The sequence below is a fragment of the Akebia trifoliata genome, chromosome 15 (assembly GCF_017979445.1).
Source record: "Akebia trifoliata isolate Shusen 1 chromosome 15, ASM1797944v1, whole genome shotgun sequence".
NCBI lineage: Eukaryota > Viridiplantae > Streptophyta > Magnoliopsida > Ranunculales > Lardizabalaceae > Akebia > Akebia trifoliata.
In genome coordinates, this window is record NC_141389.1 from 1,802,857 (window position 1) to 1,823,047 (window position 20,191).

Here is a 20,191-nt window from a genome sequence, read left to right on the forward strand (position 1 = left end):
TATTTTTCATTGTTAGAATTTTAATTTTAAATTTGGATATTTTGTAAAAGTTCAGTAATCATTCATTTTTAAAACCTTAAATAAAGTCCAATTTTTTTTTGTTCTAAGTTTTTCATGAAATTTAGAGGGTTGTGGTGTAAGATTTTCCTAAAACTTAAGTCTCATTGAAAGTTGGTGGGCAAGTTTGTGCTTTGTTAGTTGTTTGAGGGTGTTTTTAAATTAAAGTTGAAGAATATAAAAGAGAAACTCAAAATTTGGAATAGAAAAGATTTGAAAATGAAAAAGATAGAGATATTGTTTGTTTGAGCTTAAAAAATTGTATAGGAGGGAAGAAAAGGGACTTCTTTCTCATGGGGGGGTGGTCGTCTCTTCAAGAAGATTATAAGCAAATGATGAACATGAATGGAGTTTGTTGGCGTCAAAAAACTAGGATCAAATGGCTAAAAAAAGGGATGGAAATACCAATTTTTTTCACTGATGGTTAATGCTCACAGGAGATCAAATCACATTTCCAAAATCAAAATTAGGGGTTGTTGAGTAGAGGGGAAAGAGGAGGTAAGGAAGGGTGTGGTTGATTTCTATATTAGTTTGTACACTGAATCTCACCATGTGCGGCTTAAGCTTAATGGGTTGCAGTTTTATTCTATATCTGACATTCAAAGGAGGTAGCTAGCAAGGGCATTTTCGGAAAGCGAAGTCTTGGCAATTATTTATAGTTTGTGTTCGGATAAAGCCCCTTAAAACATGGTGGGTGACAATCAAAGAGGACTTGATGGCAGTTGTGAATGATTTTTTTTGAGAATGGGGTTCTAGATCCTGGTTTGAATTGCTCTTTTGTTGTTTTGGTGCCCAAGAAGGTGGAAGTTGAAGACATCGTTGATCTTAGACCAATTAGTTTAGTAGGTACTACTTATAACATTGTTTCTAAGATGTTGGCTACGAGAATGAAAGAAGTGATGAATGAGATTATTTATCTCAATTAAGGGGCTTTTTTGAACGGAAGACAGATTAGGGATGGGGTTTTTATTGCCAACGAATGCTTAGATTCAAGGATCATGTCGAATGTGTGGGTTTTGAAGTGTGTGAGTTCTTATTTTTTCATCATTGTTAACGGTTCTCCTTAAGGATTTTTTTAAGAGTTCTTCAGATTTGTGATAGGGGGATCCATTATTGTTGTTTCTATTTTTGGTGGTGACCGAGGCTCTGGGGAGGATGTTAGGCAAAGTAGTGGTGAATGGTGACTTATGTGGTTTCACCCTTGTGATAGGGTGCCATTGGTTATTCAATTGCAATTTGCAAATGATACGTTAGTGTTTTTGGATAGTGACATTAATAAGGTTAGATTCCTTGGAGGCCTGTTGTGTTGTTTTGAAGCAATCTCTGGGTTGCCAATGAACTTGCGAAAGAGTAGAGTGTATCTAGTGGGTATAGTTGTGGATGTGGATTTTATTGCAACTTCTTTGGAGTGTTAGGTGGGCTCCTTTCCCTCATCGTACTTGGGTCTACCTTTGGGAGCTCCCTATAAGAGTAAAAGTATTTGGGACTCGATGATTGAAAGGATTTTCAGTAGGTTGAGCTCTTGGAAAGCAAGATACCCATTTAACGAGGGCTTATCGTAATAAAAAATATGTGTAGCTATGTGATTTTCGAGTACGAAATATCGAACTACATGATTTTGGAGTCCCTATCATTCATTTTTAGAAAAAGGATGTGAATGGGCACTTAAAAAATAGTTTTAAAAAAAATCATTTTTTTTGTAGTGACTCTCATATAGATTAAAGAGTCCATTTTAAGAAATATGAAAGGTGTTAGACATTTTATTTCCTCTACCTTATGTGGTAATCTTAGATTCAATCATTTTTTATAAATAAAAAGAAGATTAGTAAATCCGATTTTGTGCCCTCAGGTTTGAAGGACTTTAATTTTGATAAAGAGATCATCCTTACAAAAATCAGTCCATTCTGGAACTTTTAACCACATCAAAAATGATTTACAAATTCACGATCCACAATTCTTCAACTTGTTAATCACTTTTGATGGCGCTATAAGTTCCAGAATGAACAGATTTTCAGTGAGCATAATCTCCTTACAAAAAATCAACTCAATCTGAAGCTTTTAACTCATACAGGACAAATTTTGACTCCTAATGTTGGTTGTCAATAAGACCACACACACACACACATTGTATATCTAAATAAAATGCATATTATAACTTATGTCAATGATGACCCAATAACCCAATTACTCAATGTATATAGAATCGATTAGTCAATTCTAGGTAACCATCTTAAGGATCGATAAGAATCGAGTGTTCTTCGATACGTGATGGTACCTACTTGGTGGATTTTTTATATATATATATATATACTTATAATTACAAGAACATTAAGCAATCTAATTTAGGGGTAGCAATGAGTACCATTTAATTGGAATCGAAAATATCAATTTTGGATCCCTTTTTATTAGAGCCGTTTAGATTTGGTTATCTTAGAACCAAACAGATTGAGAATCGAAACAAATAAAAGTTTATGAGTGAGGATCCAATTCCTTAAGGCACCCAATTGGAATCGACCATTGGCACCCCTAATCTAATTAAATATTGATTAAAAGATATATAAAAGTAAATATACCTTAATTAAAATTTGATTTAATGAGAAAAAATGAGTATTTATTTTTTTATTTTACTTTCTCTTTGCATAAACGTCCATGTTTGCCATTCTTTCTCAATTACAACTACAACCGAAGACTCCATATTAAAAAATTTTAAGTTTTCTTGTCGAAAGTTGTTTTGCTTAAAGAATCCATTTTTAGTATCAACTACCAAATGAAGATTTACATTTATGATTTATATTTTTTTCCATTGAAAATAATGTCTATCATATCGAGTATATGATGGGTATCACATATTTGTTTGGTTGGTTTTGGCTCCAAGGGTCCCCCATACTTGAAGTCGGAATTGATATTTTATTTAGGTTCTAGTTATGGATATATGAGAAAATTAACCCAATTGAAATCAGCCCATAATCGGCAATTGGCACCCCTAAAAGTATACATCATTAATTAGACATTTTAATAAACGGTGAGAGTCCGTAAGTTGTCAGTTTGATATCCAGTATGAGAAGTATTTCCTTGGGGGCCATCCGCGAGGGTACACCCTCACCTACCCGATGCATGTGATGTGCAGGCGTTGCACGTGCACAGGGGAGGGACCCATATGCCTTGACTCTTCTGGTCACCCTAGGCGGACGTAAGTTCGGACACCCGCGTCATTAAAAGAAAAGATATTTCAAGGTAGCACATAGTTATCGTATTACCAGATCGAGTCCTTATCATAACCCAAATGTTAAAAATTGTTGATCATATAGACACAAAAAGATACACCCACACGCCTCTTTGTTATTGGTTTAACAACTAAAATTAGAATAACAAACTTGAACTTGAAAAATAAGAATTCAGATTATGTGATTAGGTAATTAACACCAAAGAAATTTTTTGGTGATCTAAATTCTTAAAGATGAGATTAGATATTCAAATTCATTCTAATCCACAAAAGCAAACCAAATGTTTCAATCAAACTTAAAAAAACAAAAGAATATTAATTTTGATCATTTACATACATACATACCCATAACCAACACACCATAATTCAATAACTATATTAAAATTAAAATCTAATTAAGATAAATGATCCTTGGTCGTCGTCGAACGTTCTTGAGTTGGTGAAGGTGATGGCGAAGGCTCGGCCGAAGGAGGCAAATCCGAAAGTGCGGCAATAATTCTTCGAACACTAGCCGAACGAACGGTTTTGAAGCTAAGAGATCTCATATTCTCGTTGGAAAAAATGTTGGAAGAACTCGAAAGGATGAAATAAACCAAAGCTTGAACAAGCAAGAACATGCCTACCTTCACGAGCATACCTTCTTCGAACAACATGTTCAACATCTTCGATGGATTGATAAGAGATGGAATGAAAGTTTTAGAGATAAAATAAACTTTGAAGGAGAGATGAAGAATGGATTAATGGAATTATTGAAGAAAGTTATAAAGAGGGGGCCTTATATAGATTTATAGAGAGCCGACTAATTGACTTGGAACAATAATAGTTTGAGATCTTTTACTAGTTTGATTTGAGGAAGATATTGAGAAGGTCTCCAAGCTCTGTTACCTAATAGAAATAAATAAAAAATTGGCATATGGTCAAGAGAGAATTAAAATAATAATTTTAATAATTCTTCTTTTACTATCCTTGTATAAAAAAGGCCTATTTATATACCTCCCTCAATTTTATATGAATTTGAGTTGCCTCCTTGAACTCTGGACTTCTAAGATAGCTAATTTACTCAGAAAAGTTCTAAGTTGACTATGTTATATAATAACCAGGTACGCCATGGGAAATCGATTATAATCACTTATATATCTAATATGTGGGAAACCCGGCTATAGAATGAAGAAATAAATTTGCTCTACCTTTCGCTAGTAATTGGGTTCATTCTAAAATGAAGAATCCAAATTTTAAACTTTGATTAGAAGAATGACTTGGAGAAAAAACACATGATCTCAATCGTTTAAATACAACATCCAACGATTGAAATTTATCCTCAAGATTAATATCTCAGAGATGTGTGTTAAAGGGATATAGGTATGAGTCGTGATTTTTTGACGCCCCCTCTAACATACGCTCCCTGACGTGGCATGTACTAGAAACATAGATCTTTTTTCTTGAGATACACAACAACACATACCCATAAATGCATAGTTGTGTATCCCGATGAAAAGATCAATGGTTCAAGCACATGCCATGGTTCAAAACAAGATCCCAGCCCTTGTAATGTGAACTGCGAACAACACCAACTACGATAAACAGCCATGGTTCTCAAGACTGAACTCTGTCACTTCAGCGTTGCCAAGATATATCCTGGTAAGGCTTTCAGGGTTGTGAATCCAGATTCTCAGGTCTTTCTGTTCGCCAATCAAAAATGAAAAAGGTAGCGACTTCAGCCTTCAAAGCTTACCTGGACAGCCATGTATAGGAAGCAACAGGAGAAGGATACGTATGTCAGAGTTGGGTGTCAGAAAATCATTATTCTATATGTATAAATCTCAACCGTTGGATTCGTCTTTTACAGAGTGGAGATCATATGTTTTCTAATGGGTTAATGGATTCTAACCCTTTAAACATAGGTTTTTCGTTTAGTTTATACTTTAAATACCAATGATGATAAATTTAATTTTCTTGAGGATATTTGGGTGGGCATGAAAGAGTGAAAGATTTGAGTGTAAAAAGACATGAAGTACCCAGTGACGGATTTAGAGTGGGGGCAATTGCCCCCATAAGAATTTTCAAACCTTCTTTGGAGTAATGAACTATTGTTCTCCCAATTTGTTTTACACTCTTAGTTGCCCCCACAAAACAGTTTTCATTGTTATGTTGCCCCCACAAAAAATCTTCCACTCTTACATTGCTCCCACATGAGTTAAATCCTGACTCCACCCCAGGAAGTACCTATCCATTTCCATTATGCCTAGGTCATACCTTCAAGGAGGCAACTCATGAAAAAGAAGTAATTGAGGGGGGCATCTCAAATATGGCTCATTGTGTATCGAGGTAAGTAAAATTAAGAATTAAAAATCAAACTAATTGGTATTATTTATTCCTTTATTTTCTATCATTGACTCATATCCCACTCACAGGCCTTATAAAACTCCTCCTAAAAAAGTAGACTCGTATAACAGCTAGAGTTCACCAAATCATGTTAATAATAGTCTTGATAATATGACTTGCCAAGTGACATATTCAAATGACTCTATGGCTCGGGAATCATAGATCTACATGTCTCGGGATACACAATCCCCTCAAAATACATTTTTTATGAGAAAGTGAAATCATGTATCCCGAGACATTCAGGTCTACGATACCCGAACTTGCCACGTCATGGAGTCATTTGAGTATGCCAACTGGCAAGTCATATTATCACGACTCTATTAATAATCTTAGTAGGTGGCATGCACATGCACATGCACATGTGCTCCAAAATTAATGATTTCATGTCGAATAAAAAAAAATAGAAATTATAATTAGAAATCTAATTTTGTATCATAGTTTATTATTTATTATATAATAAGGTGTTTTTTTTTTTTTTTTTTTGGTAAATTAAAATATTAATTAAGACAATTTTAAATTTGCACCAGATTATTAACTTAATTATCTATAGAATTGAAGATTAAAAAGGTATTTTTTGTATTTCTAATAAATTGATTTTAGACCCTTATCGCATTATAATATTGAAGATTAAAAGAATATTGTAAGAAATTAATTAATGATTAAGAACTTTAAATGATTTGCAACATTCCAAACAGGGCCTAAGTAAACAAAAATTGGGGTGACAATAGAAGTTTTGTTGTTTTTTTTCCCAGACTTTTGGGTTTAAGATTTTATATGAATCCAATTATAATTTTAAACGTTTTGTAATTTTTTAACGGTGTGTTTAATTTTTAATTGGGGTGTTATAAGCAAAATTTTGGGGTGCCAATAGCAGGTTTCTAGATTATAAAGAAAGTCACGAAATCGAAAAATCTGACGTGTTTCCACACCGTTAGCTGTCTTTATTTTCTCGTTCAAGAAGTTGGACATGAAATGTTCCATTGGCCTAATTTGACCAACTTAGATGTAATATATTACTAAAATGGAAAAAAAAACTTGCCATTTGTTCGATTTTCATTGGACAAAGAATATCTTGGGATCCGTGTAAAATTGCAATGCAATCATCTCCAATAGAATTCGGACAAGTGTACAGCTGAACTTAAAATTTTCGGTGTGCGACACACCACTTCATGTGTTTCCTCGGCTTTATTAATTATAAGTGCACGACACGCCACCATACGTTACCACGTGCCGGGTTGACATGACGCGTTACGACATTACGTGGATTTATAGTAGTTTGGAGGAATTCTTCTAAGGACGACTTCTTCTATATTAATTTTTTACACAAAATTAAGGTTTTAAGGGTTATAATCGAAAATATATAAATACTTGTGTATATGTTGATAAAGAAATATATTTTATTTATTTATTAATTAATTAATTTATTATTTTTATTTTATTTTATTTTATTTTTAGTTGAATAATCGAGTCGAAGTTATTGCTTCAATTCTTAAAAATACCCATTTTTAAGTTTTATTTTTTATTTTTTAATTAAAAAATTAAAATTATAAATTTATTTTACTAATTAAATCTGAAGTCACAAATCTTTGAAATCTTTTTCAATCCACTCTTCTTTGTTTTTATTCTTTTGAGATTACCCTCATAGGAATTCTCATTCACCTTCTCTTGTTATATTTATAGTATAGAGTACAATTAGTCTAAGACAAAGACAATGATAATGATGATGATGATAATGATTATGATAGAGTGCAATCTTTCAATTTTTAGTTTATTTTTTTTAAATAGTGATAAAGAAAAAATAAGACAAAAAAAGAAAAAGAGTGCAACATTTTTTTTTTATTTTTTTGTTTTTTGTTTTTTTTTTTTTTTTTCAAAGTGCAATCATGCATATAAAATAGGAAAAATTACTTGAAGGACCTTCGAGAGGGACTTATTTCTAAATAGTTCCTAAGTTTTGGACAATCTCTTAATAGTCCAATAAGTAAAATTTTCTTTTCTTAACAGTCTTTGGAACTCATCTCCCACATTTCTCACGATCGAATGTCCTAACCATTCGAACTCATCATTTTCATTTAAAAAAATTGGATTTTTGGCATCTCAATTGAGTTTTGGAGACTCCATTCTGTCAGAAATGATCTAAGAAGGAAGAGAAAGCCATTTTCAATGGTTTTTTCAAACATTTTGAAGATATATGTAAAAAATATGATTTTTTCATATTTTTTATTATATATTATTGAGAATGGTTCTTTTGAATTAAAATCATCTAAACGCATTGTTATCTCAAGTTTTTAATTGATCTTTCCACGTATATTGGTCAAAAATTGAAAATGGGTGAGTTTTACTATGGTCGAGTTCACTACTTTTTTATTTAAAAAGTGGTGAATTTAACAATAAATAAAAAGCACCAAGTTCGACAATAAATAAAAAGTAGTGAACTTGACAGTAAACAGTGGTAAGTTCAATAGTAAAATTGTGAATTGGATAGTAAATAAAAAACTTCGAGTTCGACTATAAATAAAAGTGTTGAATTCGATAGTAAAAATTGTAAACTCGACAGTAAATAAAAAGTGTTGAGTTTGATAATAAATAAAAAAATTGTCAACTCGACAGTAGATAAAAAAACAATGAGTTCATCAATAACGATGGACCATTTAGAAAAGAAAAGTTTACTAAATGTCCTGCCAAGCTACCATTGAGAACTTAGGGATTATTTAGAAAGAAATCCCTTTGCAATGGTTTTTTAAGTAATTTCCCTATAAAATACAATGAAAATATTTTTAGCGATAGAATGTAATTAGTACTAGGTGATTTGTAACTAGTCGGTCCCTTTAGAAATCCAACAATGAAACCTTCAAAACTAGTGATATATACTTTTATTTTGATTGATAAAACAAGTGATACTGCTGACAAGTGTCATATGAGATCTTTGTCCTCTCACCAGAAGACAAAATTTATTTATTTATTTATTTCAATTTTTTGGATTGATAAGTTAAAGGTCCCCTCCCTTTAACAAAAATTTCTCAACAAGAATAATTACAACTTAGATCTTCACTAAGGATCCTCATAAGCTCTTATGAGATGCAAGAAGCATCTTAAAAAGACAGAATTGTTGATTGGTTGTGAAATAATTGAGGTTTATTTTCAAAGTGACAAACTAATCTTTCACACTTGTAATGATCAAAATGCCATTGTATATATCTCGGGTTGGCCTAGTGGCAAGCTTCAGGTCGCTCTACAGGGGATGATGCGTGTGTCAACTTTCTTCATGATTTGATAGGAATATTTGATTTGATTTATTTATTTAGAATAAGTTCATATATCCCTTTACCTACCCTCCCCTTGACAAGGGGCAGAGTTAGGATTCGCCCTCATGGGGGTAATTAATAATTGAATTTTTTTTTTCTGGGGGCAACTAAGAGGAGAGAATTTTTTGTGATGACAGATTTTTTATCCGTCGCTGCTATCTATCACAATATCTCAGAAATGTTTATAGAGGTTGAAAATTCTTGTGGGGGCATTGTAAATTCACCCTTACCCTCAATCCCACTTTTTCGTTCTTCCTATTTTCTTTTCTCTTCCTTCACTCATCCTATTTTGATTGAATGGTGTAGACTTCGTTTTCTTTATATAAACTAAGATTTAGCTCGACTTTTTTTCTCTTTCGATCAAATTCTTTTTATTTTCTCTATTTTTCTGCGAATCAACTCATCCTTTCACACTCCTATCTTTTCATTTTTCTTATTTTTCTCCCCCTTTTTCACTAATGATCTGCATCCTTATTTTCATTGAATCTATGTAAATCAAGCTTAAAATCTCGCATTTCGTATAGCGGGTTGATATTAAAAATCTAAGATGAATTCCTAGAGTTATTTTACATGCAAAATCATTATTTTCTTCAAATATCAAAAATGAAGAAGTCTAGGATTTCTATTTTTATATTCATGAGAGAGAATTATATTATTACTATTATTTATTTAGTTTTTGCAATTTCAATGCTTTGCAAACGGCCAAGGAAACTATAGATTGGGATATATAGAAACAACCCTTGGGTTACATTATACAATTGAGAAATTCTTCTTGCCAGTGTGAAGAATTATTGACATCAAAACAATGACACAACATTTAACAAAATTTGTGAAGTGCAAATTTTGCAGCAACTTTGAGTTATTGGTGTTAGCATAGTCTCACATTGCCTGGGTACTTGGGTTGTGTAATATATAAAGTGGGGGCAATCCTCTCCTTGCAAGATGGTTTTCAAGGATTAGTTAGGCCTATGGGCTTTAACATGGTATTAGAGTGGGTGTACCTTAGGGATTAATAGGGTTAGTATCTCCAGCCTTGCATGGAGGGGGAGAGTCGAGTCTCTCCAACCTTAGCGGTAAGAGGCCATGTTAGCATAGTCCCACAGCGCCTGGATACTCGGGTTTTGCAATGTATAAAGTGGGGACAATATTCTCCTTGCAAGCCGATTTTCAAGGAAGAGTTAGGTCCATGGGTTTTAACAATTGGACGATGCAATTAAGCATCCTAGAAAAGAGAAGAAAAAAGTATATTTCTTCCAATACAAATATAAATAGTTTTTTAGATTATATCAGGTGTAAAAAAAGTTGGATTAACCATTGAGGCCGATGTAAATGAATTTTGTTCGAAGTCTGCAGATAAATGTTTTTCTTTAAACTATGTTATTGCATCATCCAACCACTCCAAGTCCTTACAAAGTTTACATTTCAAAAAAAATAAAAAAAAAAAAAAAATAAAAAAAAAAGTAAAGTTTGTGTGGGTACTTTCGTGTTAGTAATTTCACACACTCTTGTTAGAAGAATTTTGAAAGGTATACCAACTCAATGTCGTTCTATAATCTAATGTATAGGCTTCTCACATGCGAAACACACACACACACATACACAAATGGGCATTGTCCTTCATGCAAATATAAAAGATAATGTTGCCTGTGTTGGGCTTTGTGGAGCCTAGTTATGTTTGATCTGGTTGACGACCCGACCCAACCCGAATAATGTTTGCGTGGTATTTTGATGGGATATTTTCTGAGGCTTAGTCCATGGAGTGGCCCAAGCCGGAGTGCTCATGGACAAGCCTCTTGGGGGCCCAGGGGGCAGTGTCCCAGGGAAAAATTTTTGGGCCCGTTTTGTAACCTATTGTGAATCCTGTGCACAGTTTATAGAAGCCGTTTTAGTGCATAGGGTTTTTTAAGGTTTTGGTTTTCGTCTTTAGGACTTCAGCCGCACTTTATAATTCTTCTTGGAAATAGTGAAATCTCTGCAACTCCGTGAACGTAGGCAAAATTGCCAAATCATGTAAATACTGTTTTGTGTGTGTGATTACTTTCTTTTTCGACGTATGTTTTTTCTCTATTTTTGTTTCTCATAGGTTGGGAATTTCGGGTTGAATTCCTTACAGTCCGCAAGGGTGGATTTATAGAGTTTTCAAATTTTATGGATTAATGTGCTATTGAAACATATTTTAGCGAAAGATAAAGAAATCGGTCACTATTACCCTCACAATTTTTTTCTACTCTTAGTTGCCCCCACAACTATTTTTTTCACTCTTAATTATTCCCACAATTTTTTTTCTACTCTTGGTTGCTCCCAGATGAGCAAAATCCTGGCTTCACCCCTCTTGCCCCGTGTAAAAATAGAAAACCCCTAGGTTTTGTCTACTCTTTGCTTTTGGAAGGAAAAAAAGATTTTGCGTGGAAAATAACCTAATAAATATGCCTAAGAGCTTCTATATTCATCTCTTGTATGAAATGAGAGTTTTAATTTCATTTAAATAGATTCATTGATGATAGGAATGGAGGAAGTGGTAAGAAAATAGGAAGAATGAAGAGTGTGGAGTGAAGGGATGCAATGATTCTACAAAAAAGTGAAAAATATCAAAGAATCCGAACAAATTGATCGATAGAGGAAAATAATTGAACTTAATCTAGTTAGGTTTATAGGAAGAAAAATAAGTTAAGATTGTCCGGTCAAGATCAAACAATGCAAATGATTTATTTTTTAATTATAAAAGGGTAGAAGTTTTTTTTACAATTCCTATGTTAAATTCCTAGAAAAACCAAACATTAGAGTTTATTAGAAGAGTTATAAATAACTCCACAGATTCCAACTCGAACCAATTCCAACTTCAACTCGGATTAACTCTATCTTCTGAACACACCTTTATGTACTTCAAATAAAATTAGAATCTAGATAATATTCTAAGGATTTATTTTCAATTAAAAACAAAAAAACAAAAAATTAATGTCGATATCAAGTATCAACTATGAGGTAAGGAATTAATTACATTTTAGTTTTTTTTTTTTATTTAAAAACAATTGTCTAGGAAAAGTAAGACATAGTATGGGCCACTTTCAACTCTGACCATTTGGGAGTAATATTCATTGTTTTTCTAAGTAATAAATTTATTTTAAAAGAAATGCCCAGCAATAGTCGCTTTGGCCGAGTGGTTAAGGCGTGTGCCTGCTAAGTACATGGGGTTTCCCCGCGAGAGTTCGAATCTCTCAGGCGACGAATCTGCTTTTTAGAAGACTGCTAATGCCACGTCTACTTTTGCTAATGCCACCCCAATTCATATATAAATAAAAAATTTCCTGAAACTTGGGCAATTTATGTTCAAATTCCGACTCCGTACACTATTCATTTTAATTTACACATGAATTTGAAATTTTTTCTAATGCCACTCCAATTCATATATAAATAATAAAAAATTCCTAAAATTTGCATAACTTATGTCCAAATTTCCATTTCGGCACACTATTCGTTTTTATTCCCAAAACATGTATTTTGAGTGAATTCGTCACTTATATAATCAATGAATTCGCTGGTAAATCTACGAATTCGTAATTATTAAAAGTGACGAAGTCACAACTTCGTAATTTATAAAAATGACGAATGAACGTTTTAGGAATTAAAATGAACAGTATACCAAACTTAAAATTTCATCATACTTAAAACACAAAATAGAGATTCACTTTATATAAATCGTTCGGGAATTAGTACACAAATGGGGTGGTGTTAGCAAAAGTTGGTGTGGTAATAATATCTTATTTTAATTTTTTACTATGATATTTTGACACGTGGCTTTTGAAGTCATCTTATCAAACTCTAATCTCAAAATCCTACGGCTGAGATTGTAGGAAAACTAAGTTTTTTCCTAGATATTAGCAGAAAATTCCTAGCATCTCTAGGTCAAACGTCTATGAATCTTCTAATTCCCTTTATAAAAGATCTCCCGCCAAATTCCTAACTGTACAAAGTGCCCTAGAGCAGAAGCCAGAGAGAAAAATGAAGAGAACCCAACGGTTTAAACGGTCAATAAAACCGAAAAAAATCGTTAAAACCAACGATCAAGATAATGGAGCTGATCTAATGAACTTACCTTCTAAATCATCTTCATCAATTAGGGCTAAAATCCCCAAATCCCCATCGATTGTATCTTTCGATAAATCCATGATTTTGACTCCTAATTTCTTTCAAATAGATGCTCTAGATCTTGCACCACGTCTCCTCGGCAAGTTTCTTCGTAGAGACGACGTTGTTCTTCAGATCACAGAGGTAAAAAAAACAAAAAATTTGTTTTTTTTTTATTGTTTTATTCTAATTTGGTACCCAAAAAAAAAAAAAATCTAATTAGATTGGTTCAAACAAATAAAAATGATAGGTTGAGGCATATAGACCTAACGATACAGCGTGTCATGGTCGGTTTGGTGTCACAGCAAGAACAGCCCCAGTTGTAAGCCCTAGACCTAGTTTCCATATTTATTTTATATGATTATGAGTGGTGGTTGAATTTGATAAAATTTGGGTTTTTTATTTTTATTTTTAAAGTTTGGGGCAGGAGGACATGCCTATGTTTATTTATGCTATGGTCTTCATACAATGCTTAATATTGTGGCGGACAAGGAAGGAGTGGGTGCTGCGGTTTTAATACGTTCTTGTGCTCCCGTTTGTGGTAATAATTTGCACTCTTGTGTTAATTACTTCAATCGTCTAAAGTTGAATGATAGATCTAATACATGTAACAAGAAAACAATATTACTTATCAACGTTACATGTCTCCACAATACAAATGCATTATAGGGGCAGAGCCAGGATTTTTTTAGAGTGGGGGCAAACTATAGTTAATGTTACACTTGAATAGCTTGAAGATGAATAGTATTGGGGAGAAATTCATAGGTTTTTTTGTTAGAAGTTGAAGAAAAGGATATTTAGATCATTTCCAATTAGTCTATGAGAGAAGGCCTAGTCAAGAGGCAATTTCACCTTCAAGAAATTGAAGGGGGTGGGGGAAAATGGGGAGGGAGATGAGGGAGTGGGCGCAAATAAGGCATGTAATTAATTGAAAATAAGGGGTATCTCAAAGTTTTGTGTGGGCAAGTGCCCCCATTGCCTCCTTACTAGCTCCGCCCTTGAACGTGTACAACACTGCCCAAGAACTCATTGATGCATATCATTTCTAGGTTGTTGAAATTGTAATAATGTTGTGGTTTGTGGAGCCTAATGATACTGGTCAATAAGGAGGTATTGTTAATCAAGCCAAATTTTCCTCTAAGGGTATTTATGTAATTTCACAGTTTTTACGTAAAGCCCTAATCGTTGGGGATATGCATAGTGATTTTCTACGGGAGAATATTGTAGTTTTCCCTTTGGTCTTTGAGCATAGTGGAATCAGTGCGGCTCCGTGGTTTTTCCTTGTTTTAGGGTTTCCCACGTAATTCATGTGTTATGGTTGATTTTCTTTCTTGTTTCTTGTTCGTTCTCTTCAATTATTTCGCATTCCGGGTTAGCTCTAATAAGCGATAAACTAAGAGAAGGTCCATTGAGATGGTTCGGTCATGTGCAATGGAGGTCATTTGCAGCTCTAGTTTGAAGGAACATGCCAGTTGAAGGCTTCTAAAAGAGTCGGAAGAAAAACCAAAAGAATATGGATTTAGGTAGTTGGAGAACATATTTCTTTCAGTCAACCCCAAATTTTTGGGATAAGGTTTTGATAATAGGGTATAACTATGTTGCTTTGAGAGCATATGAATGTCCAATAAGGGCATGTAGTATCAGCTGCCCTGAAAAATAAAATAAAATGGATTTCCATTGGAAAATGTTGATACCATAAGCTACAATAAGTGTTAATTGCCATCATTCAATTAAGGAAAAAGAGTTGTAGTTTACAAGTAGGAGTATGTGGCGACTCTAATTATATGGTCATGCCCTTCCAAGAGTTCACTCACTCATTTATTTGGTCAAGATTGATTGGTTTTCCCATTGAGGAGTCCACGTAAAGACACCTTTGCTCTCATTCTCCAAGAGAAGAGAAGCCTGAGGATTAATCCTTACAATTATAAGTACTATTATGCTTCGATTTTTGAGAAAGGTAGCTTTATCATGTAAGCACCATAAGTTATTTGAGAGCCCATCATCTATTGCAGACATGTTTCTTTGTCCTAAAATTGAATTCGTACCTTGAAAGTGCGTACATGGGCAACATACTTTAAAGCCAGAGCTCTTTAGATCATAATAAAAAGTGTTTTAACTTTGGAACCCAAGCAAAACTTGCTGAAAATGGCATACCCACATAGCCATTTGATGATACAGAAAGATAATTTATTGTTTAAATCTTAGTCCATGTAAGTATAACATCTAGAACAACATCTCCATGTAAGATAGAAATCGATTTCATGTTACTTATCCGGCTTCACATTGGATATTCCTGCCCTTTTTTTTTTTTCTTCTATTATTTCTATGATTCTATTCTGGACTGGATTGGATATTAGTCCACTGCAGAAGTAAGAAACATGTTTTACTGCTTCTAAATGATTTTTTCTTCTGATTTCATCATCGGACGCTACAGGTTTGGAGACCATTCAGCAACGCCGTGGTCAGAAGACAGAGAAACCTGTCCTCCTTGCAGGGCCTGGGAAGGTTAATTGCTGCCATTTCCTCACCTTTTCCCTTGGTTTTTGAGTATTGGGTAGTTATTGGCATTTGGTGGGGATCTTTTCTTGACATGTAGTTTCCAAGACCATAGTTCATGGATGATCCACCATTTGGATAGCATTGATTTTACCAAATTTGAGGATCATAGATAAAGGAAATATGTATGCTTCAAGAATATGACCAGGGAAGAACTACTTCCTACATAATATGATCCCAAATTTATAACAATCCACAATCAAAGTTCAATATAAAAGGTTTGTGTTACAGTTTCTAAATAAAAGAGTTGTAGATAAACTGAAATATTAGAGAGAACTATAATCTCCTGTAAGATTACAAAAAATAGAAAAATTATGAAGTTACATTACCACCTACACACTCCATGTTTCTTAAACTACACATCCTTATCTTGAGTTTTAATATAGTGTATCACAATTTTCATTTACTAAATAACGCCAATCTCTATTAGTTTGCATATCATTCTTAAGAAGTCTGCCTGAGCAGTGTTTCCTTTATACTACATTGGGTGATCAATAAGCATCACATTAACAGATTGAGAATCAGAGATAAGGATGTTGAGATGAATGAGTTGAAAGACAGATAGATAAAATTATAAACGAATGCATTCATAAAAATGTAGGAGAATCCCCATTAGGTGATAAACTAAGAGAAATTCTATTTATATGGTTTGGTATGTTCAATGAAGGGCGACTATAGCCCCAGTTAGATGAAATGTGGAAGTTGAAGGTTCTAAAAGAGAGAGAGGAAGACCAAAAAGAATGTGGATTGAGGTAGTGAAGCGGATCGAAGCAAATTTACAATAATAGAAGACATAATTCTAGACAGAATTTAATGGAGGAACATGATTTGTTCAATTGTTCAAACGATCCTAAATCTTTGGGGATTAGGCTTTGATGATGATTATTAGACTCTAAGACAAGGGTTTTACAGAAGAATCACACAATTCTTGTACATGATACTCGAATTCAAACCACCATATATTCTTATTATACCATTGACTACCCTTGTCCTTTCTTTAGTGTTTTTCTTAAATTGTAGCGTAAGAGATGATGATCGAAGCTATAAATTCTTGAGGATGTAATATTTTTTTGAATAGTAATAAATCTAGTAGAGGTCCACCTAACCCCAATTAAAGAGTGCTAACCAAGCATTCTTTTGGTATCACTCTGAACTGTTAAGTTGTATACTTGGAAATTCCTGAAAAGTTTATTTGGGAGGATTTAATCTTAACTTCCATATTTTCACTTAGAATCAGGATCAAGTGTCCCGTTCGTATAGAATAGGAACGGTGTCTATGTGGCATGTTTAGGGATGAGTTTAAAACACATTGGGCTCTTAACCAAGCCGTTTTCTGCATTGCATGCAGCTCGATGTGTTTAATCTCCAACCAAAACGTGCCACACAGACGTTGTATATTGTTATAGGAATGGAACAACAACCTGGATAGCGACTTTTTCACTAAACAGGTTTGTAAACTCATAAGTGGTCACTTTCTAGCGTGAACGTGAGTGTGAGCCATAATACTGCATAACTCATGCAACACTTATCTTTTGTTTTTTGGAGATTCTTACGAATAGAAACTGTTAGAACTTAATGGAGATAACACAATTTCATGCATTCTTCTTATATCGTGGGCTCTTCCAACTTAATACTCACCAGATAGGCCCAATTGACGCATGGGACAAGACAGAGGGTAGGGTATGGTGGTTGGGGAGAAGGCCTTCTATGGGTACCCCTACAATTTTGTGGGACCTACTTAGCTATTTACCAGTAACCTTAGACAAGGATATAACTTTAGACATTAGGTAAGGTGTGGTGGCTTCGAGTCTATATTTGTTTGCTCAAGTAATAGATGAAATAATTGCTCACATTCAAGAGTAGGTCCATTGATTATGTTATTTTTGGATGGCATGGTGTTAGTCTAGGGAGTTGCTTTGGAGTTCAAGAGCTTTAAAATAAGAATTGTGATAATCTGACTTACCCACGTGGCATTTTTAATCAACATCCCTGATGTGACTGGCTTGGGAATCGCAGATCTGCTCTCCTCAGGATATAGAACTACAGTTTCCCAAAAAAGGTGCAGTTTTGTATCCTGAGGACAGCAGATCTACGGTTCCCGAGCCTGTCACGTCAGGGGTGTCGATTGAGTATGCCATGCGGGTGAGTCAGATTATCACAACTCTTAAAATAAGTAGGATCAAAGAATGGTATATAGAGTGCAACTTTAGTAATGTCACACAAAGACTAGATTGACCAGTAAAAATTGATAGCTAGGAAATACCTCAAAGTGATTATGTTTGTTTGATTCTCCATGAGGATGGAGAGATTGAGGAGTTAATAGAACTAGAGTTGGATGGTTAATAAAGTGGAGGTGTGCTTCTGGAGTACTATGTGAGATACATTAAAATTGAGATCGACTATGCTTTATGAAGCTAAATGTTGGCCAATCAAGAGATTACATGTTCGCAGTTTAAGTGAAGCTGAGTTGGATGAGTAGAAAGACCTAGAAAGATAAAATTAGAAATGAACGTACCCATGACTTTAGACATGATTTCAATTACCAAAAGATATTGTTTTAGACAGAATTAAATTGGATTCGAACAGTCTTTAAGTTGTTTGTTTGGTTAAATATGGTTGAACTTTGTTTGGATTGAACAAAACTAAATAATCCAATTGAATGTTTTGAGAAAGTTACTCTTGATTGTAGAGTGGGCATTTTGTTTAGGAGCTTAACTGAGATTGGACCTAACCCTCATCGTTGCATAGACCATCATTGAATTTAGCTGTTGTTTCCAACGATAAAGTTTCCATAAGCAGAGGATTGAACAGATAATTATAAATGGTGTCACGCATTTCTGATTTTCTTCAGTTTTCTTGTACTCCACATAAGTCCAAAGGCTAATTACTTTATGATAAAATCGTGGTTTTCTAAGAGACCATTGTAATTGAATATTCTCATTAGAAACAAAACTTCATGCAATGGTTGTCAAGTTGATTAACCGATCAATCATTCCTGAACCATGATCATGAATTTGAGTACAAGTAAAGAAGTTTTCCAAATTTACGTGTATTTGTTGGTTTCATTGACTTGTGTGGTGCCTCAATTTCCTTGCTAGGTTGGTCAAGCACTTGGAATTACAACAGAATGGTCAAATCATCCTCTTTACACTCCTGGTAAGCTTGCTTCCTAATCCTTTTTTTCTGTCAAGTGAAATATACTATTGAGGCAGAAAAATTGAATATAAACAAGAGTCTTAATAAAATGACTCCCCTGACGTGACATGTGCTAGAACTGTAGATCTGTATTCCTCAGGGTACACAACTGCACATATTTACGGGAATGTGCAGTTGTGTATCCCAAGGAATACAAATCTATGGTTCTAGCACTAGTCACGTGAGGGGAGTCGGTTGAGTATGCCACGTGGGGGAGTAATTTAATCATTACTCTATAAACAAAGGGGACGTTCTGAAGGAGGTTGAGAAGAGACCTACCAAAACAAATATAAAATTAAGAACTTTGTGATCCATCGTAACCTACTTGAAATTATTGGCAGCAATTCTAATATGACTAAATAACTGAGTCGAAATTTTTGGACAAGGTTTTGGCAATGATGATGAGTTCTAATATGATAAATTAGTTTTGGTCACAGGTGGCTTAGAACTTCTCGATGGACCTGAGCCAGAAGAAGGGATATTGATCGGTCCACGTGTTGGCATCGAATATGCTTCACCTGAGCATGTAAGTGCATTATGGAGGTTTGCAATGGCAGGTAGTCCTTGGATAAGTGCTCCTAAAAATACTCTCAGACCATCCTGATTTTAGACAACTTTTTTTTTTTTTTTTGTTAAGAATTAGCAGACCAGATTCATGGCATCTGAAAGAAAAGAGAAAGGGTAACAAAGCAATGTATGTATTTTGTATAAATATGGCATATTTTCTTGGAAATTAATTTGGTGGTCTGTTGTTTTGGGTTGTATGGAATTACTATGTAGCAGAGGAAGGGAATGCATCTGTTCCTTTAAGAAATGGTATTGTGAACTTTATTGCATTTTATTTTTTATGCTTTTCTCTTTTCCGGATACCAATTTTTTCCTGAAAAAAATAATATCAATTTTATTAAAAAAGTAAGCAGATTTGAGTCACACTAATGTCCAAGACCTTATGAGGATGTTAATATCATCAACAACTTCGATTTTCTGGGAAATTTTTTTGAATTGTTCATAATTTCTCTTTTTTTTTTGTATTATATAAGTGAGGGTGTTTTACTGAATGGATAATGGTATTTTTGTAAATATAAAAATTCTCACATTTTTGCTCGTATTTTTGTAAAAAACATTTATTAAGAATAATATATGTATTTTAAAAAATATTTTTGAAAAATTAAAATGAAGAAGGATGCTAAAGTGCCAACAAAGCAATTAGTTGTTAACATTCCCTATGAGTTGAATTAGTGTCAAAAATACGATATCGCTCAAGATATCTATGAGTGTTGAGTTAGAATTTAATTCAATTTTAGTCCAAAAACATTAAGGAAAAAACATGTCCCTCTATGTGGTCTCG

General features: G+C 33.8%; 2 protein-coding genes and 1 non-coding gene across 3 annotated transcripts; 2 read left to right on the forward strand and 1 right to left on the reverse strand.

Moving 5' to 3' along the window:
* Window positions 1-3,437: 3,437 nt before the first annotated feature.
* On the reverse strand, window positions 3,438-4,130 carry LOC147383844 (uncharacterized). The gene has a single exon (XM_086424760.1). It carries the CDS (start codon window positions 3,940-3,942, stop codon window positions 3,676-3,678), a length of 267 nt encoding a protein of 88 aa, XP_086280886.1. The 5' UTR covers window positions 3,943-4,130; the 3' UTR covers window positions 3,438-3,675.
* A 7,980-nt stretch (window positions 4,131-12,110) lies between these two features.
* On the forward strand, window positions 12,111-12,192 carry TRNAS-GCU (transfer RNA serine (anticodon GCU)). Its single transcript has one exon. It is a non-coding gene; the product is annotated as a tRNA-Ser (tRNA).
* A 721-nt stretch (window positions 12,193-12,913) lies between these two features.
* On the forward strand, window positions 12,914-19,678 carry LOC147383846 (DNA-3-methyladenine glycosylase (MAG)). Its single transcript, XM_086426630.1, has 6 exons — window positions 12,914-13,236; window positions 13,343-13,414; window positions 13,510-13,633; window positions 15,527-15,597; window positions 18,747-18,804; window positions 19,281-19,678. The coding sequence occupies exons 1-6, from the start codon at window positions 12,967-12,969 to the stop codon at window positions 19,445-19,447; spliced, it is 762 nt and encodes a 253-aa protein (XP_086282756.1). The 5' UTR covers window positions 12,914-12,966; the 3' UTR covers window positions 19,448-19,678.
* Window positions 19,679-20,191: the final 513 nt, after the last annotated feature.